The sequence below is a fragment of the Dysidea avara genome, chromosome 3 (assembly GCF_963678975.1).
Source record: "Dysidea avara chromosome 3, odDysAvar1.4, whole genome shotgun sequence".
Classification (NCBI taxonomy): Eukaryota; Metazoa; Porifera; class Demospongiae; order Dictyoceratida; family Dysideidae; genus Dysidea; species Dysidea avara.
In genome coordinates, this window is record NC_089274.1 from 11,927,828 (window position 1) to 11,947,998 (window position 20,171).

At 37.6% G+C, this 20,171-nt stretch overlaps 1 protein-coding gene across 2 annotated transcripts; it reads right to left on the minus strand.

The window, feature by feature from the left end:
- Position 1: 1 nt before the first annotated feature.
- On the minus strand, positions 2 to 20,069 carry LOC136249378 (uncharacterized). Of its 2 annotated transcripts, XM_066041348.1 has the most exons (5): positions 19,858 to 20,069; positions 14,927 to 15,550; positions 12,858 to 13,298; positions 3,619 to 4,495; positions 2 to 3,385 (listed from the first exon to the last, which is right to left on the minus strand). In XM_066041348.1, exons 2-5 carry the CDS (start codon positions 15,541 to 15,543, stop codon positions 248 to 250), a joined length of 5,073 nt encoding a protein of 1,690 aa, XP_065897420.1. In that variant the 5' UTR covers positions 15,544 to 15,550; positions 19,858 to 20,069; the 3' UTR covers positions 2 to 247. The 2 variants fall into 2 exon arrangements, with proteins under 2 accessions (XP_065897420.1, XP_065897421.1); XM_066041349.1 differs by lacking the exon at positions 12,858 to 13,298 and having other exon boundaries at positions 6 to 3,385.
- Between the last annotated feature and the right edge of the window lie 102 nt (positions 20,070 to 20,171).

A 20,171-nucleotide genomic window follows, 5' to 3' on the forward strand; every position in this document is an offset into this window, starting at 1 on the left:
ATTCACTAATACACTACCGGCTATACCTACTTCAGCCACCCATGCTTAGCTACATATCCCATCAGACAGCTCTTGTTCAAACAAGCTTAGCTGCCTGATGGATGACATCCGATTTGAGATCATTATATCCTCAATGCTTCCAACTATACAAAATCAGTAAATCATCTGAAAAACAATGGCAACCCCATACTACAGTGTAATAAACCTTAATATAGTTAGTATCTATGGCAACAGCAGTTCCTACATTTTATCTGTACGAAATAAGGTAAAATGGATATGCTTTGTCATTTGAGTATGCTATGAACACTTGACTTCCATTTGTGTGTCCAGTCACTGTATCATATCTCACAACACCTTTTGAAGAATCCTTAACAGGAGGCATTCGTAAAGTGCTATTAGATTTAAGTTGAATGCTATCACCAGTCAACACTTTGGCAAGAAACATCTGCTTTGTACCATCTGATAAGTGGGCATATCCATCAGAATAACTTGCGTTAACCGCAAAATAGTTACCAGTACCCCACATTCCAGCATTGCTAAATCTCATGTCAAATCCTTCTTCATCTTGGTAAATAGAACTTGGTGGATTGTTACGAGTTCCATGGAACAACATTTTCTCATTAATCACACCTCCATTCTTTTTCTTCATTCTTTTAGAATGCTGACCGTATTTCTCCCATAGCCATTTGTTTTGAACTCTTTCAATCTTGATAATTTCTGCTGACGACAGTGTTGTATGAAGCTGCTGAGAAACCTTGGACCACTCTGGAGTACCACTACTGAGTAGTTTTAGCTCAATCTCATCATTCTGTGGCTCCCACTCAACAGGGTACAATGTTTTTTCACCCTTAGTATAATCTCGTAATAACAATTCCTTCACCTCCATTGTGGCTCTCATAACATTACTACTTAAACCTTTGAGCACTACCTTGCTTGGTGTAAGACTGCTCACTTCTACATCATACTTCTTACTGATATCATGCATTAGATCACATGGTAAGGCTGCAGATAACGATATGTCTTCAACAACCAAGTTGCTTTCTAGGAATTTGCCGATTTCCTTCTCTGCTTTGTCCAAATTTTGTTTTGGCCCTACCAACAATAAAGATTTATCGACCTTATAGTTGAAGTGTTGGATGGTTTCACAACCTATTCGGTTTATTGGACGACTTCTATTGGTAGACACATTAATCTGTGTCATGGGAGTACTATCAAAATTGAATGTGTACTCCCACTTTCCTATCTGAAGAACTGATGGTGTTTTAGATTTCCACATAGTTTCAATTGCCTGTGATTGTTGCTCTGTATACAGATCCCACTGGCCTCCGTCATTCTCATATTTCCATGTTGTTTGTAGTTTCCTTTTCTCTATTCGTCTAGAAGTCAAAGTTTGTTCATTAACCTGTACCATTTTGACAAAGTCTATCATGTATGCATTTCCTTTAATTGTCAGCTTGCCTACTTTTGAATTCAAAGAATACTGTTGTGACAGAGATACTGAGTCTTTAGCGGAATAAGGTTCTAGGCTACCAACATCATTCTCCCAAAACCAGCTAAAGCCTTGGTTTATTGATACATCACCTGAGCCGATTACACCAGGTATTGTGGATTGCAGTTCTGATAACTCCTGTTGGAATTCATTAGCAATTTCAGTAGTCGGTAAAATAAACTTTACTAGCTTTAAAGATTTTAGTGTACCATTACTACAAAGGCTTAGTGTAACTAGTATTGATGTCTTAGCACATTCAGAAAGAGCCGGTGGATCATCATAAAATGATGGAATTGAAACTGTACTACCAGAATGGTTTTCTACAAGCAAAAGACTGTTACTGATTGCTTTGTTAATTCCAGCTGATTCTCCATGTTTTCCATCTCCCCAAAGAGGTGGTACAACATGGATAAGATTCTTACACTTCAAAGCACCAGACCCTAAACATATAGCCTCACAAAGCCTTATCGCACCGTGCTGTTTGATATGGTCATCATATTCTTGTTGAATTGTGGGTCCACCAGCATCAACAATTTCCTTAGCCAAACCAGCAGAATCTTGAAAATTGCAGTTAACAATATTGACAATAGCATCAGAAGGTTCATCTAAAATGTTACCTATACAAACTTCTATAGTAAGTAAAGAATCATCAGGCCTTTTCACTTGCACTCTTTGTACAACTTTACATTTTGGATCTGAAAGAATAACACCATGATCTTGTCTAACTTTAGCAATGACACCTTCAAACATAGGTGTGTCTAGTATAGGTATTAGCAAAGCATCTACTATAATCTTTTTTTCTTCAAATAGCTTAAGACATTCTTGTAGCTTATCCCCAATGGACTTTTTAGCACTATCAATATCATCAAGCTTGCCACGTACTTCAATACCATTATCAATCAATTTAACAATGACTGAATGCTGTTTTGCAACAGTTACAATTTGCTGCCAGTGTTGTTTGTTGTGCTGCAAAAAAATTGTCAGTGAGGAGTTATTTAATGTTATCACCTCACTGTTGATAGCTACACCTTCTACATAGGCCATCACAGTACTGTAGGCTGCCTCCAAGTCCTCAGGTGAACCATTAGGAGTGATCAACTCAATAGTGAATTTATCCCAATCTAACAGTGCCTCTGTGTTGTAATCTTCTCTAAGTCTAAGTTTTTTAGATTTAAGGCCACCTAATATTGCTACTAATTGTGATTTCTCAAGGGTTTTGGTTTTACGCAAAAGTTCTACTCCAATTGTTTTGATGGCACTTTCTGTTTTGTTAACTGCATCAAGATCTGTACCGATGACTGCTAACTCCACTGTCAACACTACATCTGCTGGAGTTTGTGCAGTCTTTGAATCAACAATGGTGTATACATTTACAACAACACTATGAGCTTCCTCTTCTTGTTTCTTTACCTCAACCCATCGCCTTTTCCACATCTCACCATAACTGTCATGCCTGAACTTCAATGTTCTTACTTGCAACCCATCAATGGCTTCACAAATCTTCTGTTTTGCCATCTCCACTTTGGCCTTGCCACCTTTCAAAACTAAGCCAGCCGAGTCCAACTGAAAATCTGAACTAGTGGGAAAACTCATATTACAAAACTCATCTAAGGAACTTTTATATTTATTTTTCAAAAACATACTCTCATAGCGAGTAACTTTGATATATGATTCCGTCTCCAATTTAGACTCAACACAGTCTCTGAGGTAATATTCTGTTTTGGAAACCTGCATAGTGTTAAGACCATAGATAGTTACTGAATTACTTTCATCTTGAAATTTAATATGCACATGATTAGATAATTCTACATTTTTCAATTCTTTATTCACTTTTGTAGACAAAAAATCATACTGCTTTTTAGGCCAAGTGCAGTACTTTAACTGTGGATCCATTTCCTGTAGATGCAAATAAATAAGTACAATTTGTGCAAATAATGAAATTACACACATACGCACACACAACGCACACGCACACACGCGCACAACACATAAACACAGACACACAGACACACACACACACACAGACACACACACAGACACACACACAGACACACACACACACACACACACACACACACACACACACACACACACACACACACACACACACACACAACACACACACACACCTTTAAAGTCCTACAAGCAATCGAGAAATCCTTAACAGCGTCACTTTGAACTGTTATCGTTAGTGTAGCTGGCTTTGAGTTGCTCTTTTTCCTACGACTCCTTTTAGCAGATGAATTTGAAAGCACAGCATCTGGATCAACAAACAAAACAGTTACGCTTAATTTCCTTTGTAGTGGTTCAGTGACAAATTCCTGGATCAGAGGCTTGAAATTGAGATCACAATTGTACTGAAATTTCTCAATGTGGGCCATCCTTGGTAAACTTCGAGGATGGGACTTAACAAATCTTTCAATAGAGTTTGATAAAATTGAATAAACTTCCATGACATCTTCCTTTACATAGCCCTGAACTACTAAGCTGGGGCCATGCACATTTTCAAATACATACACTCCATAATGATGCAATAACTGGACAAAGTTACAATCAGCAGAAGCTTTTAAATTTTGTAGCACATTAGTGCTGAATAGAGCAACTTCCATTTGCTCAGGAGAACTGAGGATTTTGCTAATGTTTTGTGGTACATCTCCTGGACCACAGATCGACAACGAAATCTGATTTTTACTTTTTGAAAATGTCTCAGCATAACAAAAGCCACTATCACTTTCAGCTTGAGTGCATAAAACTGCTGGCAGTTTCTCCAAACTAATCCATTTCTGAACAGAAGGTATCAGTAAACCAAAGCAACTCGCTGTCATAATATTGTGCCTGTCAAGAATGCCTACTATTTTAAGGTAGGGCTCATAAAACACACGACCATCACCAGAAAGAGTCAGTTCAGTAGATCCTACTTGAAATCCTTGAATAGTTATGCCAAAATCTTTTAAAATTTCACTTGATAAGTTAGGAAACATCTTCAAAATGTATAACAACTTTACCCTGTAAAAAAATCATCCATAACAATTGATATGGTCTACAAAGCAAGCAGATTTTGCACTAATAACTTACCAGCTACTAGGGATCATTACAATAAAAAGTGCTTAAACAAGAGAAATCATCACCTGAAGTACAAATTTCAAATTTAATATCTACTTTAGCCCATATAATTAATAACAAACCGACACAGCTAAAATAGAGGATGTAATTCACACTTCAGGTGATGATCCACTTTGTTCAAGCAGTTTTATGATTCCTACTAGCTTGTACACAAATTTCCTAAATATTAACACTTGCTTGTTGACAGTTTTTGTTACATTAGCGTAACTCATCGGTTATCGACCACTACCTACTATCGACCATTCAGTATACGAATAAATACGCAATTATACGGGAAGGTTATCTAGAGACCAACTTTGAGACCTTTGTTGCTGTCTGGTCTGGCGTAATCCAATGCCTAAACGGAAGCAAACATCTACCGTTAAGAAAGGATGGAAGACAAGAAATAAAATATCGGAAGTACAGCATCTTGGCGCTGTTAAATGCTGCAAACTGTGGGACCCTGAATCTATGACTAGAGCAATGAACGCGGTTATTTCAAAGGAGATGGGGGTGAATAAAGTTGCAGAACAATTTGACGTGCCACGAACTACACTAAAGGACAGAATTTCTGGACGAGTGAAGCATGGAGCGAAGCCAGGTCCACCAGGCTTCCTAACACCAGAGGAAGACCAAGAATTGGTTGATTTCCTAGTAGAGTGCTGCAAAATGGGGAATGGAAAAACAAAGAGGGAAGTAATAGACTGTGTGAAGAGGTTGATGGAGAAGAAAAGAGCAAAAGAGGGTTTGCAAATGATAAAATTTAATGGAGAAGGATGGTGGTATAAATTTATGAAAAGACATTCCGAATTGTCCCTACGAACCTCAGATCCACTATTACATTGCAGGTTCAATGCAGTAAGCCAGTCAGCGCTAGACCACTATTTTGTATTGCTAAGGAATACCTTGGAGGTGAATGGCTTGATGGATAAACCCAGTTACATTTATAATATGGATGAGTCGGGCATGCCACTTGACCATAAGCAGCTGAAATGTGTTGCACTTAAAGGGATCAAAAAAGTTCATGGACCATCTTCGGGGAACAAGGCACAAATAACAATCTTAGCCTGTGCTAATGCTGTGGGCACTATGATACCACCAATGGTGATTTTTAAGGGGGAACGCTTGAACTATGAATGGACTAGAGGTGAGGTACCAGATACAAAATACACAATGTCACCTCAAGGGTGGACAGACCACGAGCTGTTTTTTGAGTGGCTGAATAAACAGTTCACAAAAAGTATTCCACCTTCTCGACCTGTGTTGTTACTTTTAGATGGCCATTCCTCCCATTTTACTTTGGAGGCTATAAAGTTTGCAGCTGAAAATGAAATTATTCTTTTTTGCTTGCCACCCCATACCACTCATGTCGCTCAGCCTCTTGATGTGAGCTTTTTTGGCCCTTTAAAAAGCATTGGTCTAGAGTTTGTCATGAGTACATGGCCGACAACCCTGGTAAAGTGGTCACCAGATTTCAGTTCTCATCACTTTTCAACAAGGCTTGGTTTTTGTCTATACAACCACATACAATTGTATCCGGATTTCGAAAGGTGGGTGTTTATCCATTCAATTCCACTGCCATCAAGCCATATGATAATTCTTCAATATCTAATAAGATACCAGAAACAACACCAGTAATGATGCCAGCAGTGACACAGCCCAATGAACGTTCAAGTGTTTCACAAGATGGGTTTAGTGAACACAATCTAGAAGAAAGTGGTCCGGGACTATCACCTGTTTCATATAGTGAGGAGCAAATTGAATTGTTTCAAAGAAGGTATGATAATGGCTACAACATTTATGACAATCAAATGTATGTGTCATGGCTACAGCAACAACATCCAGATGACCTTCCAGAGAATTTGTCATCGAGCACCACCATAGAGACACAGGTAAATGGGGAGCAAGTTGAACCACTGAACTGTAATACTAGTACCGAAGATGACAGTACTGTAGACAAGGAAAATGTAGTGCCATCACCAGAACAGCCTACGTACAGTCTTTCAGCTAGTCTAGCAAATACCAGAGTGTTTGTGTCAGAGCTTCGGGAAATTTTGGGTGAAAGAAGAGTAGTATCGAAAGCATCCACCAAATCTAAATCAACTGCTAGAGTGCTCACAAGTGCTGAGTCTTTAACACTTCTAATTGAAAAGGAAAAGAAGAAAAAGGAAGAAGAGGAACAGAAAGCAAAGAGAAAAGAGGAGCGAGATAGAAAACGACAAGAGAAAGAAGAAGAAAAGAAAAGTTGAATCGAGAAGAAAGAAGGATGAAGAGAGAGCAAAGCAAAGAGGACAGAAACACAAGAGGTCTGCAAACAAGACACAGAAGGCACCAGTGGTAGCTGAGCTATCTTCTGACTCAGAAGTAGAAGACGAAGATCAATATGGTGTACAAGACAAAGAAATTTCTAGTAATGAATGTGCCGTATGCTTTGGATTATACCAGGATGATTTGTCAAGTGCTGGGAAGCTGATGAGGGAGTGGGTTGAGTGTACTAATGAACGGTGCAAGAAGTGGATGCACAGCCAGTGCTTACAAGTTAACAATGACTTGTATCTACGTGGAATCTGTAAATATAAATTTAGCTAATTTGTGTGTGCATAACTCTTGAACTATAGGTTCAAATGGATTCATTTTTTAGGTGTAGACCCTTCTCGGAATAGTGGTTAGACTGTTTGCATAGTTGTATTGCTTCATGAAATTCATAGCGATCTATTACCAGTTTCTTGGAAAAAGTCGATAATAGCTAATTGGAATATACACGTAAGTCGATAATAGATAGAGACGGTCGATAATAGATGAACGTACACCCTTAGCTATAATCACCACTGTATTTGCGTAGTTTTAATTGTGGGAATGATATTTAGCAGATGTATTAGGCGTTACTTTATCTAGTTGTGTTGAAATTTTCACTGTTCTACGACGTTGTATGGCTGATTTATGACGCGAGAAACGTTAACTGGTCGATAACCGGTGAGTTATGCTAGTATATTATTAATTTAAAAATGAAGTAGGGATTCAAGTGATAAAAAGTAGTGAAACAAGAGATGAATGATGGTATTACAGCATGTTCTGTGAGAAAATCCCTAACAATTATTTTGTTCAATGCCAAGGTAGGGATTTTACCACTGAACTATGCTGTGATACCATCATTCATCTCTTGTTTCACTCCTTTTTATTGCTTGGATCCCTACTTCATTTTTAAATTAATGATTTTTAAAAATATACTGTTTTTGTTATAGCAATACAGCCAAGAAGCCGAGAGTAACACAAAGGATGTGTTAAAAAGTGCACACTGGCAGAAAAAGAAATATGATGATTAAAACAATCTTCACATATTTTACAAAACTAATCCAAATCACACATCAGGCAAAATCAAACTAACACCACCAGTGGATAGCTACACTATCATACTAGTAGTTTTGACCATCAGTACTACTCAAACAGACATCTTTTCTGGGTGGTGTGAAGAGCTCAAGTGGTGGTTTCTGGCCTTGTGAAGGGCCTGGCTTGGCAAGAATTAGTGGTTTACTGGTGGATGGCCTGATAATGTTGACCAAATGTTTTTTTCTGTTGATTTTGCTGCATATCAGCCACTAAGAAGCCAGCACAGCCCTGTAATCTTGTGTCTGGACTTCAATCGTGGTCTGCCTCCATTTTGAAGTCTATCTCTGGCCCACCTCACCATCCCCCACCCTCCTCCCCTTTGTGAGCACTTATGATACTACTTTGCTCATCTAACTGCTCAGATTCTCTATCTTATTTGGCAGGAAACTCTACAAGCAGCTGTAAGTACTGGAAGTGGCCTGAAAGTTAGTAGATTGGTGCATCTGTTGTGTAAATTTCATAAGCATGCTTGCTATCCTTGGAAAGTTATGCTGACTTGAATTCTTTACAACCATTTATCTCGAAACTTCTAATGTGCAATTTGGAACGTTTTCCAAAATCCAGTCACATATAGAATATACTAAGTTTTACAGAAGAATCCCTTTGATCACTCAAAATCATTTGTTATGGTTCTGTATCGTGTTAGACACTCCTCTCTACTTATATTAACTCTTGATACAGCCATACATTCTATTAGGGTGACTGCTGTATTAGCTAGAGTACTTCAAGTCAGCCTCTAGCCTACCAAGACTGAGGCATGGTCACTATTCCTTAATTTTACTGTGCTATTATTATAAATACAGCTAAACCAATAAGGGGTGTGGTCATCATTTTTAAGAGGTGCAGTCTCTGTGCTTGATTGTTATTAATTAGCCAAGATAGTTAATGAGCATGGCCTTGAGCCTATCATGAAGTTACAACATCTACAGGTGTACAGAATCTTTTACAGTAGCGTTTAAATAATTTTGTGGCATCTGAATGCAGAAAATTGCCACCTGGACATGGCTTCTTTGTATGAAGATACCGACAACCAGGCTGATTGAAGATAGTGGAGCCCCATAAGGCACATGCCACTGGAGTTGAAAATTTGAGTTTGGCAATTATTTCTATTTTAAAGTTCTATATCCAGCCGCCTGTGAGTATTTTGTTGCTTTTAATGTTGTGATTGATGTTAGATGGACTCACTTTATTCCACAATTATAGTGATTTTCATCGCATAAGTGGAATGCCTGTCATTTTTCATTTTAGGGGCGATCTCTACTTAAACAGTACTACGTATACCAATATTCATCATTAGTGAACTTTTATAACACCACATTAAAATGAGAATGGCGCCAGATGGATGAGACTACTGTATAGCTGGAAACTTTCACGAATTACTGAAGATACCATGGTGGCATACATCACAACATTATTTTACCTTACTTCGTGAGCACTCATAAGAAGTTGCAGTTGTCCGAGACCTCTCCTGCTCTTGTGTTGTTTGATCACTTCAAAGCACAACTTGCTGACCAAGTCTTTGATATTTTATAGATTACTACAATAATTATTATTGTGGTGGATGTGCCTGCCAATTCCACAGACCACTTACAGCCATTGGATGTAAGTGCCAACAAGTCGTGCCATATATTCTAAGGAAGCGCAAAAACAACAGGGTCATCCCAAACTGATAGAACTGAAACTCTCAGTACTAAAGCCACAGGGTGTACAGTGGTTCATAGATGCAGTTCAACAAGTGCAATAGAATAAGCATCAATGGCTTTGATAAAGTAGACATTACTGATAAACTAAATTAACACTGTGGTGTTTACATAGAACTAAATCAACTAATTACACACTGTCAATGTAACTACCCCACCCAAATCTGATGCTGTGTACTGTTTAGCTAAAACTTATACATATAGTCAAGAGACAGTTTTAACTGGGTAATTGCTTTTTAGAAGTAACAAAATTGTGAGTATGCAGGTCTGCGTGTGTCTATGTCTATCTGTCTATCTGCACCCACACGAGCAAATGATATTCTAATTGTGTAGTCAAACATTCTTATAGAACAGTCAACTTTCTTGTTTTATGGATACTGCTGCTACGATCATTGGTTAAAGATACCTCTACAATTACACGTACTCATGTGATTTTCATTAAACACTGCAGCAATTTCTTGTTGACTGCATGGCCCTAAATGTTCATTTCCTGAAAAGTGGTGTATAGCAAGCTCTAAAACAAAGTTTATTGTAGCTCTAGATAAGAGATAAGAAGCAAAACTGCTGTAGTGATCTTGTAAAGCAAGTGTCTAGAGTTTTTCAATGTCTATAATTAATGGAGATAATTTTTCACAGTGACATGCGCCTAAAAAATACTGTACGACAGAAAATTTTGATCTCATTCCAATCCATTGAGTAACACCTAGCCAGAACGAAGAAACGAAGCCCACCTCAAATTAATGAATGAACCTTATTGACCAGTTTCTTTCTCTTGAATACAATTATAACCAAGAGTTACACATTGTCCCATGTCATAAGGTGGTAGTTGCACACATGACTGCTTAAGGCTGTGGACACAAAGTAATATAATATGTAATATTATAGTTACTTTTTATTATGGGTAATATGTAACAGTGAGTTACTTTAATTGCCCCAACACTATTAACAACTATTGTTACATGGGCCAGCTGCCCAAACATTTAGTATGGCTGTGAAGCCCTTTAAATGCTGGAACTGTTTATCAAAAATAAAAAGAGCTTCAATACAGGCAAGAACAAGTGAATTACGAGAGTTTAAAAATATCCCCGTACATTTAGTATAGATGATTCAGATGAACACATGTTAATTTCTTTGATATTACTATATTTGGTGGGGCTCAGATGAACGCATACTGACTATAGATGTTGATGAAAATCAAAAAAATCTAAACATGTACTTTTAAAGGTGCATGGACGTTTGACTAATTAAGTCAAATTGTAACTTTCTTTTGTCGAAATTTCTTGTATGATGTTCACAACAGTACAACTTCCAATGTACGTTACTTATGAAGAGATACAAAATCCGATATCTTTTAATTAGAACGGTGCGTGAGTACCATAGCAGTGGATACATTTCTATCATCATTACTATTCAAGTAGTATTAATAGCACTTCATCAATGACATCAACACCATTGTTGTTGGATGCAACTGCCACCATCTAATTGTGACACAAATGTACGTAAAAAAAATGGGAACTTTCCTTATGTTTTTTATCAACCATTTTGTAACATGACTGATCATTAGTCAACTATAACTTGAAATAATGACAGGAACATATTAAGCTATAAATCACACAATGAGAAATGATACGTTTATCCAATTACTATAGGTTTTTGGGTATGTTCTACTTGATACATACACTTACACATGCAAAGTGCGACTGCATTTAACCTACAAAATAATTATATACTCAATTCAACTGTAGTTGGCATGATACCAAAATTAGGACAAGTACAATTAGTAGTACACGATAGCATAATTGAAGCCATTCATGTGAAAATTGACAGCTTTGCACTAGTCATCTTGGATGTGTAATTGCAAAAAGTCAGGTCTGTATGGTTTTCACTTGTCTAAAAGTAATAGACAGTTAGTCAATCAATTTTTAGAACCTGGTTGAAAGCAGCATATATATTCATACACAAAAACTTTGGAATTTTCAACTAGAGTAGGGACCATAGCACATCGATAAAAAGTACTGAAACAGTGCACGATATTAAATCACAGTAAAACAATAAGAAGTGTTATATCCCTACTGTGCATTTCCATTATGGTATCTTGAGCACAGTAGGGATATAACACTTCTTATTGCTTTACTGTGATTTAATATTGTGCACTACTCCAGCTTGTTTCAGTACTTTTTATTGATGTGCTATGGTCCCTACTCTAGTTGAAAATTCCAATTTTTTTGCGTACTTGTTTGTTAATTTTTTTTGTAAGTAATTATTATGACTGGTGAACCCGCATCTGAAATGGCGCCACGCACCCCAGCTATATCAATTATTGTCTGAAAAGTGAAGTATCCATTACACTTCATTGTCAGCTATGTTCAACCTGTTATGCAGCATTTTGAATCAAGAACTGCTCAAAAAGCACCTCTGCAATCCACGCATACCAAAAGAAATATCAATTATTGTCTGAAAGTGAAGTATCCATTACGCTTCATTGTTGCCTATGTTCAACCCGTTACACAGCAGTAGGAATCAAGAACTATTTGAAATGCACCTTTGCAAACAAAATAGCCACTATGAAAAATACAGACAGTTTCTGTTACGAAGGGAAGCCATCACGTGCTATCGCCAAATCGACACTTTTCACTGTCAGCAAAGATGAATGGGACACAAAGGAGGACACTGGTAAGTCTATGAAGAATGCATTGTACATACTGTGGTATGTCAAAAGGCACCTCTCGGGCCAAAGCAACTTCGAAAAGTGGAAAAATCAAGCTCATAACATTAGCTGTTATAGAGTTACGTTTGTATGAAGGCATCAGTCAGTTACTCAGTCAGTCAGTAGAAAATTCCATTAAATAATTTTTCTTTTAAATTCTGTAGCAACTTGTTGAAAGCGTTTCAGGTCAATCTGAAAGCTTGTATGGGCTTAGTTTTACCTAACCAATACTACCTCATCGTCGTCAGGGAAAATTGAGGCTGGTTTTTGGATGATGTCATTTTGTGGGCCACGCCTACTCCTTTGTGGTCCCTACTATACAGTACTATCGTACTGTATGATAACTTGCTTTGAATACATGTTTGAGCACATCACATGCCACCAATGTGCAATGAGATTGTTTTCAGGCTGGTATATTGGGAGGGAAACACCCTGAAACTTCATGATCCCTATTACATGTAGCACTACTCACCCATTAACAGGTATAACTCTACACACTTCAGATGCTATGGCTTGCTTGGTATCTTGTACTGCAACTTTGAAGCCCACAAGTATCACTTCTGAAGCTGCCATATCAGTGTGTATCTCCACATTAGGATTAGAGCGAAATGGTTGTATCAACTGCTGAAACAAACTGCTTCCATCAGGACGAAGAGACATAAATTTATTCCAGCTGTCTACAGAAAGCTGTAGTGTATCTTCAAATAAGCAATAGATTGTTTTGTTTTTGAAATGTGCAAGTAATCCAGTGTTGGGTGCTGTAAACAGTAGAAAATCATTTTTCCAATTCACTGTCCCTCCTTTTGCTTCCAGCTCCTTAATATGCTCTCCCATTTTTGACAAAAAGAACTTGTGTAAAAAGGAAGACATTTTGGCTTTGTCTTCAATTGAATTCTGACTTTGTGTCACAGACCTGTGATGAAATACAACAGAAAAGTATTGCGTGAAGTGCTTTTATCACAGCTTAGCTGTTTTTGTGAGGATTTCATTTCTTTCTAGTACACACCAAATTCAAAGTATTCCCATACTCAGTAGCCATGACAAAAGTTTGCTCTCTATGCAAGTTAATGTCCATAATTCATAGCAAATGTAGTATGAGAATTTATCTTTATAGGCTGTTTATCTGTGCTACCTTTCAAGGCAATCGAGTTACACATTTGTGTTTTATAACAGTTTTTGTGAAGTTTGTGAAAGGAGGAAATTCTTGACCCCACAGACCCCTATTAAGAATGAAGGGAAAACTTTGATGCCCATATCTCAGGAATGGCAATAGCAAATTCGATCATATTGCGTGTGGCCTGCTCTACCTAGGCAGGCAACTATAATGCAAAAATGGTGCACTTTTGAGGAAGGATTGTAGAGCTATTCATGCATGAAAAATCATGTTATTTTTCTTCCCGTCAATATAGGCACAGTGTGGTGCACTGGCTTTCTTGGTCGCACGGCACACTCTTGAACTTTTACTATTAAGTAGATGTAAATAAGAACTTTCATTTATAAGACACAAATTAAATGAGATCAGTAGTTGTGATAGCAGTGGTTAAGAATTTTGGTGTTAGGTGTGAATTCAAACCTAATTTTCTAAACATTTTCAAGTACTTTTCACCTCTCTTACTGGAGTATCTTGGCTTGCGATTTTACACTTATTTCGTTTTTGCCTTGCAACTCTGTAGCTGTCCTCCAATTATTTTTTTTTTAAGTTATAGTTAGAGATCAATCATTGTGATTAAAAGTTGAGGGTTTTTTAAGCAATGAAGATCTGCGTGGGGATTTACACTAGTACAGGAGCTTATACGGTGCTTATAACCTCCTGCTAGCTATTACGTAGGATGTATTTTTTTTTTTTTTATTCAGCATTATTTTTGCCAGGATTTTGTAAAATCCAACAAGACCACCATAGTTGGTTGTTCAAGTGACCTGGATGTGGCTTCTTATTGTACCCATGTACACACACTGTAAATGCTGCATAATACAAACAATTTGTGGTAAAATTTCTTTTCTTTTTTTTGTCAATTCATGACAGCAGCTCACTAAACTACCCACACATGTATTCCAATATGTTGGTGCAATAACATTATGAAACGTGTATGCCCAGAGATCAAACCCATATTCACAGTAGTACACGTATTGTATGGCTATCAATATACCAAAGGTTTCTTCTTAAGTGATATTACAGCGTTCTGTGAAAGTAGGGCTGTAGCTATAGTCACTTTTCCACTACTGCATCAGGCAGGCAGGCAGACAGGCAGGCATCCAGGCAGGCATCCAGGCAGGCGGGTGGGCGGGCAGGCAAGCAGGCAGGCAGTCAGTCAGTGTAGAAAATTCCATTAAATAAATTCTCTGTAGCAACTTGACAAAAACATTTCAAGTCAATCTGAAGGCATTTTTGGGCTAGATTTTACCCAATCAATACTGTCATGTCATCATGAGGGGAAATCGAGGCAGGTTTTTGGGTGATGTTTTATTGCGGGCCACACCTTCATTGTCCCTACTATACTATCGTACTATATGATACAAATGCAAATATACATAGAAACATACTTTGAAGAAGAAGCAATCTTCACTTGTATCTTCAAACCATTAATGGTCACATTGTGATTTATTAGAGCATACTCCATCTCTTGTTGAGAATTATAATTAGCATATGCATAACTCTTGTTTCCAGGGACTCTTTTAAGAATTACCGTAGTTTTGAATAACCTAGTTAATTCCACTTGTGTGGTATTGGGGTGAATGTTAGAGATCTTAACACTAAACTGATTTACATCAGGTTCCACATTTGAATGAAGACTTAAGTCCGAGGTTACAGGATGTGTGAGACTTCTAAAGAATAGGTCAGGAGATTGTGCGGAATGTATAAAACTCCTTGAACTTTGTGACATTGCTATTCCAGAGTAGTCATCATTTTGCACTTTAACTTTTAATGTACCTCCACGGACAACTTTCTGATTCATCTGCTTAGCTGCCCTTCTAGCATCACGTAAAGAATCATAGTTGACATATGCATGTTTTAGTGGCAAAGAATCCTTGACATGTATACTTGTTATATTCCCAAATCTGGCAAACATTTTCCTTATCGTGTATTCATCAATGCAGTCAGGAATCTCTGAAATTTTTATACCAAATGTTGGCCTTCTTCTTTCATACCTTCCAGCCATAATTAACCTGTAAGTTCAAAAGGCAACATTTAATTTAGCACACAAATTCAATCCTAAAATTTAAAGTATTATTGAATATTGACAGCTAGCTACTATTATTAAAATCATTTCATATAAAAAAAAACATCAACCTTGTTAGTAACTTCCATAGTGCCAGTATATGATAACTACTGTATGAAGCAGAGAAGAAACAAACATGAAAGCCAGTGAAAGAAAGTTGGCCATTACGCCACACAAGCAATGACATGCTCTCCAATAAATTATGCAGTCTCCACGCCTAAGCAGTAATACAGTACATAATTCCATCCTACTCATACAACTCTTATCTACTGAGATAATCTTGTTAGTATATGGCTAACAACATAAAACACTGGCACCAATTATGAAAGCATCACTTCAAGTTCTTCAGTAACTTGAGATGAGTTGTAAACATTGTCATTGTTTCTATGGTACCTCATTTAAGCAATATAAAATGTAGGCAGCTTATGGTTGCCACACTAAATTTAGTAAACGTGGGAACAGTGATAAAGTGGATACACAACGTATTGATGTAGCAGGTAATTATAGACTTGTGCATTATAGTGCACAAAGAATGCAGAACATACTACAGTATAAACAAGTGCTGATAGAAACATGACTGACTAGTTAGAATATGAATGACTAGAATACATAGTTTCTTTATAAAGTGTATTGTAGTAGGGATCATGTAAGAAACTCTCAAATACCAATATGTACCTGTTTGATATGATCACTGCAGTACAGTGTACTTATACAACATTATCCATCATGACTGTTGCCTACCCAGAGATGTTGCATTCACAACACTCAACAATATATCCATGCATTGTATGATTACAACTATAACAATTGAAGGTAATATGTAACAATATTGTTACTAGTTACAGCATGACTCCTGATCATGAGTAATACTGTATGTAACGTGTTACTTTTCGCAGAGTTATACTAACTATAAATAATCAGTAATGTGTATGAGTGCATGACTTCTGTAGAAATGACCCCAATGACAGTACTACTATATATAGAGATTATGAAGGTTTGGGCTTTCCTGTCCAAAATTATCACCCCACAACCAGTCTCACCTTTCCTTCATGACAGCTTGGCAATATTGGTCAGGTACAAATAGCCTTCACACCAACCACAAACTCTTCCAACAAGTTTCTAAAAATCCTATAATTTATTTCCTTACAGTTTCTCTTTGTGTGCACACCTACTCAAATATCTGAACACTAGTCTTGGAGACAATCACTTCAACTGTCAACAGGTTAGCGATGTTTATTGTGTTATAAATAGTACTAGACTGTTAAGTGCAAAGTTTTAAATTTAGGTCTTTGGGAGCTCAACTAGTGTGTTAAGTACACACGTAGCTATACGGAACTAAACAGGTAAGTTTTATAACTAATTGTCATCAGTCAGTGGGGGCAGTTCTATGTAAGGTTACAGACAGCAAGACACATTTCCTAAAAGTAGGTATAGAACTTCAACACATCACACTGATAATTAGCGTGGTGCCTACAAACAGTATCACACATTCCCAAAATTTAAGTGAGCATGGCTCACAAAAGAAGCTGACCTACCACAAGACTAGACACGACTTGTATAGGCCAGGCAAACTTGATTACTTGTTTCTCATCCACACAATTCAGATTTCCAAGCGGGCAGAGGTCATTTTTCATTATTCATTATTACAGAAAATACTCCAAATCAAGCTGTCTGTTACTATAAAGGTTAGTTAAAGCCTAGTACTTATGTTTTACCACTGTCTCTAGGTGCAAGTGACATTTGCTGTGCTGTAAAATGATAGCCAGCCTTCCTAGCATCAAAATACATGTGCATGTGATTGATATAAACAGCAATAATGAAAGTAGAGGCAAGGGATGAGGGCAGGGATGAGAAACAATTAATCAAGTTTGCTTGGCCATAATAACAATTGAGCATAGCTCAACATAAACCTGCAGACAGCAATGGTACATACCTACAGACTGAAATGCTATTGATAAATGGGTGTGGCTGCACGTATGTGCCTACAGATAGTAACCCTGATAAGCGGGCATGGCTCACAAAAGAAGCTAGGCTACAGCAAGAATAGACTATGAGCTGTTATACATTTCCACATCATCACTTTATTTCCAATCTGGGATAATCTGTAAAGTGGGTAATATAAGTGGGTCAGACCCAGATGACCCAGACAAAATGTGACCCGCTTCAATGCTGACCTTATGTACCTCAAAGGACCGACTAACCCATGCCCAACTGTGCTGTACATTCCACCTTTGAATACTTACATCTGTATTATAATTATTTGATTTCATTTTTACGCATGTATAAAGAGCATATAAAATGGCTAGAATGTGAGGCAAAAGCCTATAGTACCACAATACATTAACGGTATAATTTTACATTCTTTTAGTAAATTGGAGTAATTGCCTATTGGTAGTTAACCGCTCTGGTATTATGGAATGTCCTATAAGATAACATGTAGAACATTGCCATCCTTCTAGAAAACAGTTCCTATGATAGGCAATCACTATACTACATGAGCTTTGGCTGTCTGAATGTCTACAGAAGCAAATACACTGCAACAAATGAAACACGCACATTACCTTGTACAAATAATACACACATTTCAGTTTATACCAACCCTGTATTGGCTATTTGTTTATAATGTCCTCTTGGATGGTGAAAAGCATTGGTCTCGCCAGCTAGCTCATTTGGCCAGGAAATGACAAAAGAAAATACAGGGTGGTTGGCTGGCAAGACTAGGATGAAATGTTTGTGCACATGGTTCTAGGAAGGTTTCACCAGTTTCTGAAAACCAGTCAGCTTTTTAATAGTTGAAAAAACAATCAACAAAGTTTAAGTCTAAAACCAAGTTTATTGCTAGTGATCAAATTAGATTAATTATTGCTTCCACATACAATAATAAATGCTCCTGCTGCGCCTTAGCATGCAAAGTGCCTCTACTAAACCAATAATTATCAATTTTAGTTGTTACCTACTCAATAAAGGCAACAAATCTTTTCTGTATAGGTCTGGAATGGTAACTGTACAACCCGTGATTATATCCTTATAGTTAGTTATTAATGTCTATTACCATTCTCAGTATGGACCCCGCCCCTAATGGCTTTTCTAGTGGAAACCAGTCAGCAGATGCAGAGCTCTCAACTCTCACGCATTGCACATGAGACACACACATTTGACTCCAATCTCACTCTTGATTTTGCAACTCACGCATAGTTTTGCAAACATCTCACGCATTTTTCAGAAACAGACTGTCTAGCTTTACAATATAGTCTCTATTAACTTACAATCCGAGCCCGTTACAATCTTTGTACCCCACGACAATGAGCCGTATACTTTCGTACTTGAGATTTCGTAGTGAACGGCACCAGCTCACTTGTATCACATGCAAATACACGTGCAGCTGCACTGTGATGCTGTTCATATGGAGCAGCAAATTTAATTTTTATCTGTAAGGCTTCCTATAGTGAACAGCACCCAATATTATTCACAGTGGTTGTTTACTTGTAATATCTGGTTAGCTCAGTACAAGTTACTCCCCTTTCACGGTGGCCTTTGCGCACTGCTATGGTGTTTTCTTTGTGTGTTGAATACAATAACTCCAACTTTTCAAACACGCCTTAAGTAGCTAAAGTCTTTGAGCAGGCTGTAGGACCAGGTGTCCTACAGACCTTCAGCACTTGTGCTGTAAAGCATTAATAAATAAAAAGCTCACAGTAGCAAACAATAAGTCTATAGACTATGTTACATACTGTAACTAAATAGTATAGTTGTACCATGCAAGTGAGTTGTTTTTACTGCTTTATCACTTACATTAATAATACTATTTTAAGATGCACTCAAATCTGTATAGTCTATTTTTCAAAATTTCCCAGGGTACATGGCCACCAGACATCTTAGCTAAGTATGTTTTGCACACTGTCGGATGTCCACCAGCATGTCTCACTCCTACATACTTATTTCTCATTTTAAACTCAGTCATCACTCTAAGGTATGACAGGTTGAGAGCTCTGCAGGCGATTTTCTAGAACCATCTCAGATAATATATACCATACTATGCTTCTGTGTACAGCTCTCTATGCAGATAAAAGACTGAGGAAGACAATCTATTCTCCACAAACCAACTGTACAAATAGTTGCTCATTGGGTAGTCCCACACAAAAATAAAATGACGACCAAGGCGATGACGACCTAGTGATCATGACACACTGACCAGACTTTGGAAATGATACATAGCTACATGTGAGCTATTACATCATACAAAATAAGTCATACCCTTGCCAGCGTTAAGAAATGCCACGGGTGAATCTTCACTGATGGCACTCGATCACCACCCGGCGGTCAGGATTATTAGGTCAACTGGTTGCTTTACAGGAATGAACAACGGTCAGTAGAGAGGGGGGGAAAGCTACAGCTAGTGACTATACAGGGCCACAACCATCCGTGGCAAGAATTGTAACACACGCGGAAAAATATTCTGAGAAGTGTACGGATCTTTGTCCGTATACTTCTAGGTATAGTGTGGTTCTAGTGAAATTTACGGAACATCTGCCAACTGTTTGTGCCAGGGCCGGCCAAGGCACACGTAT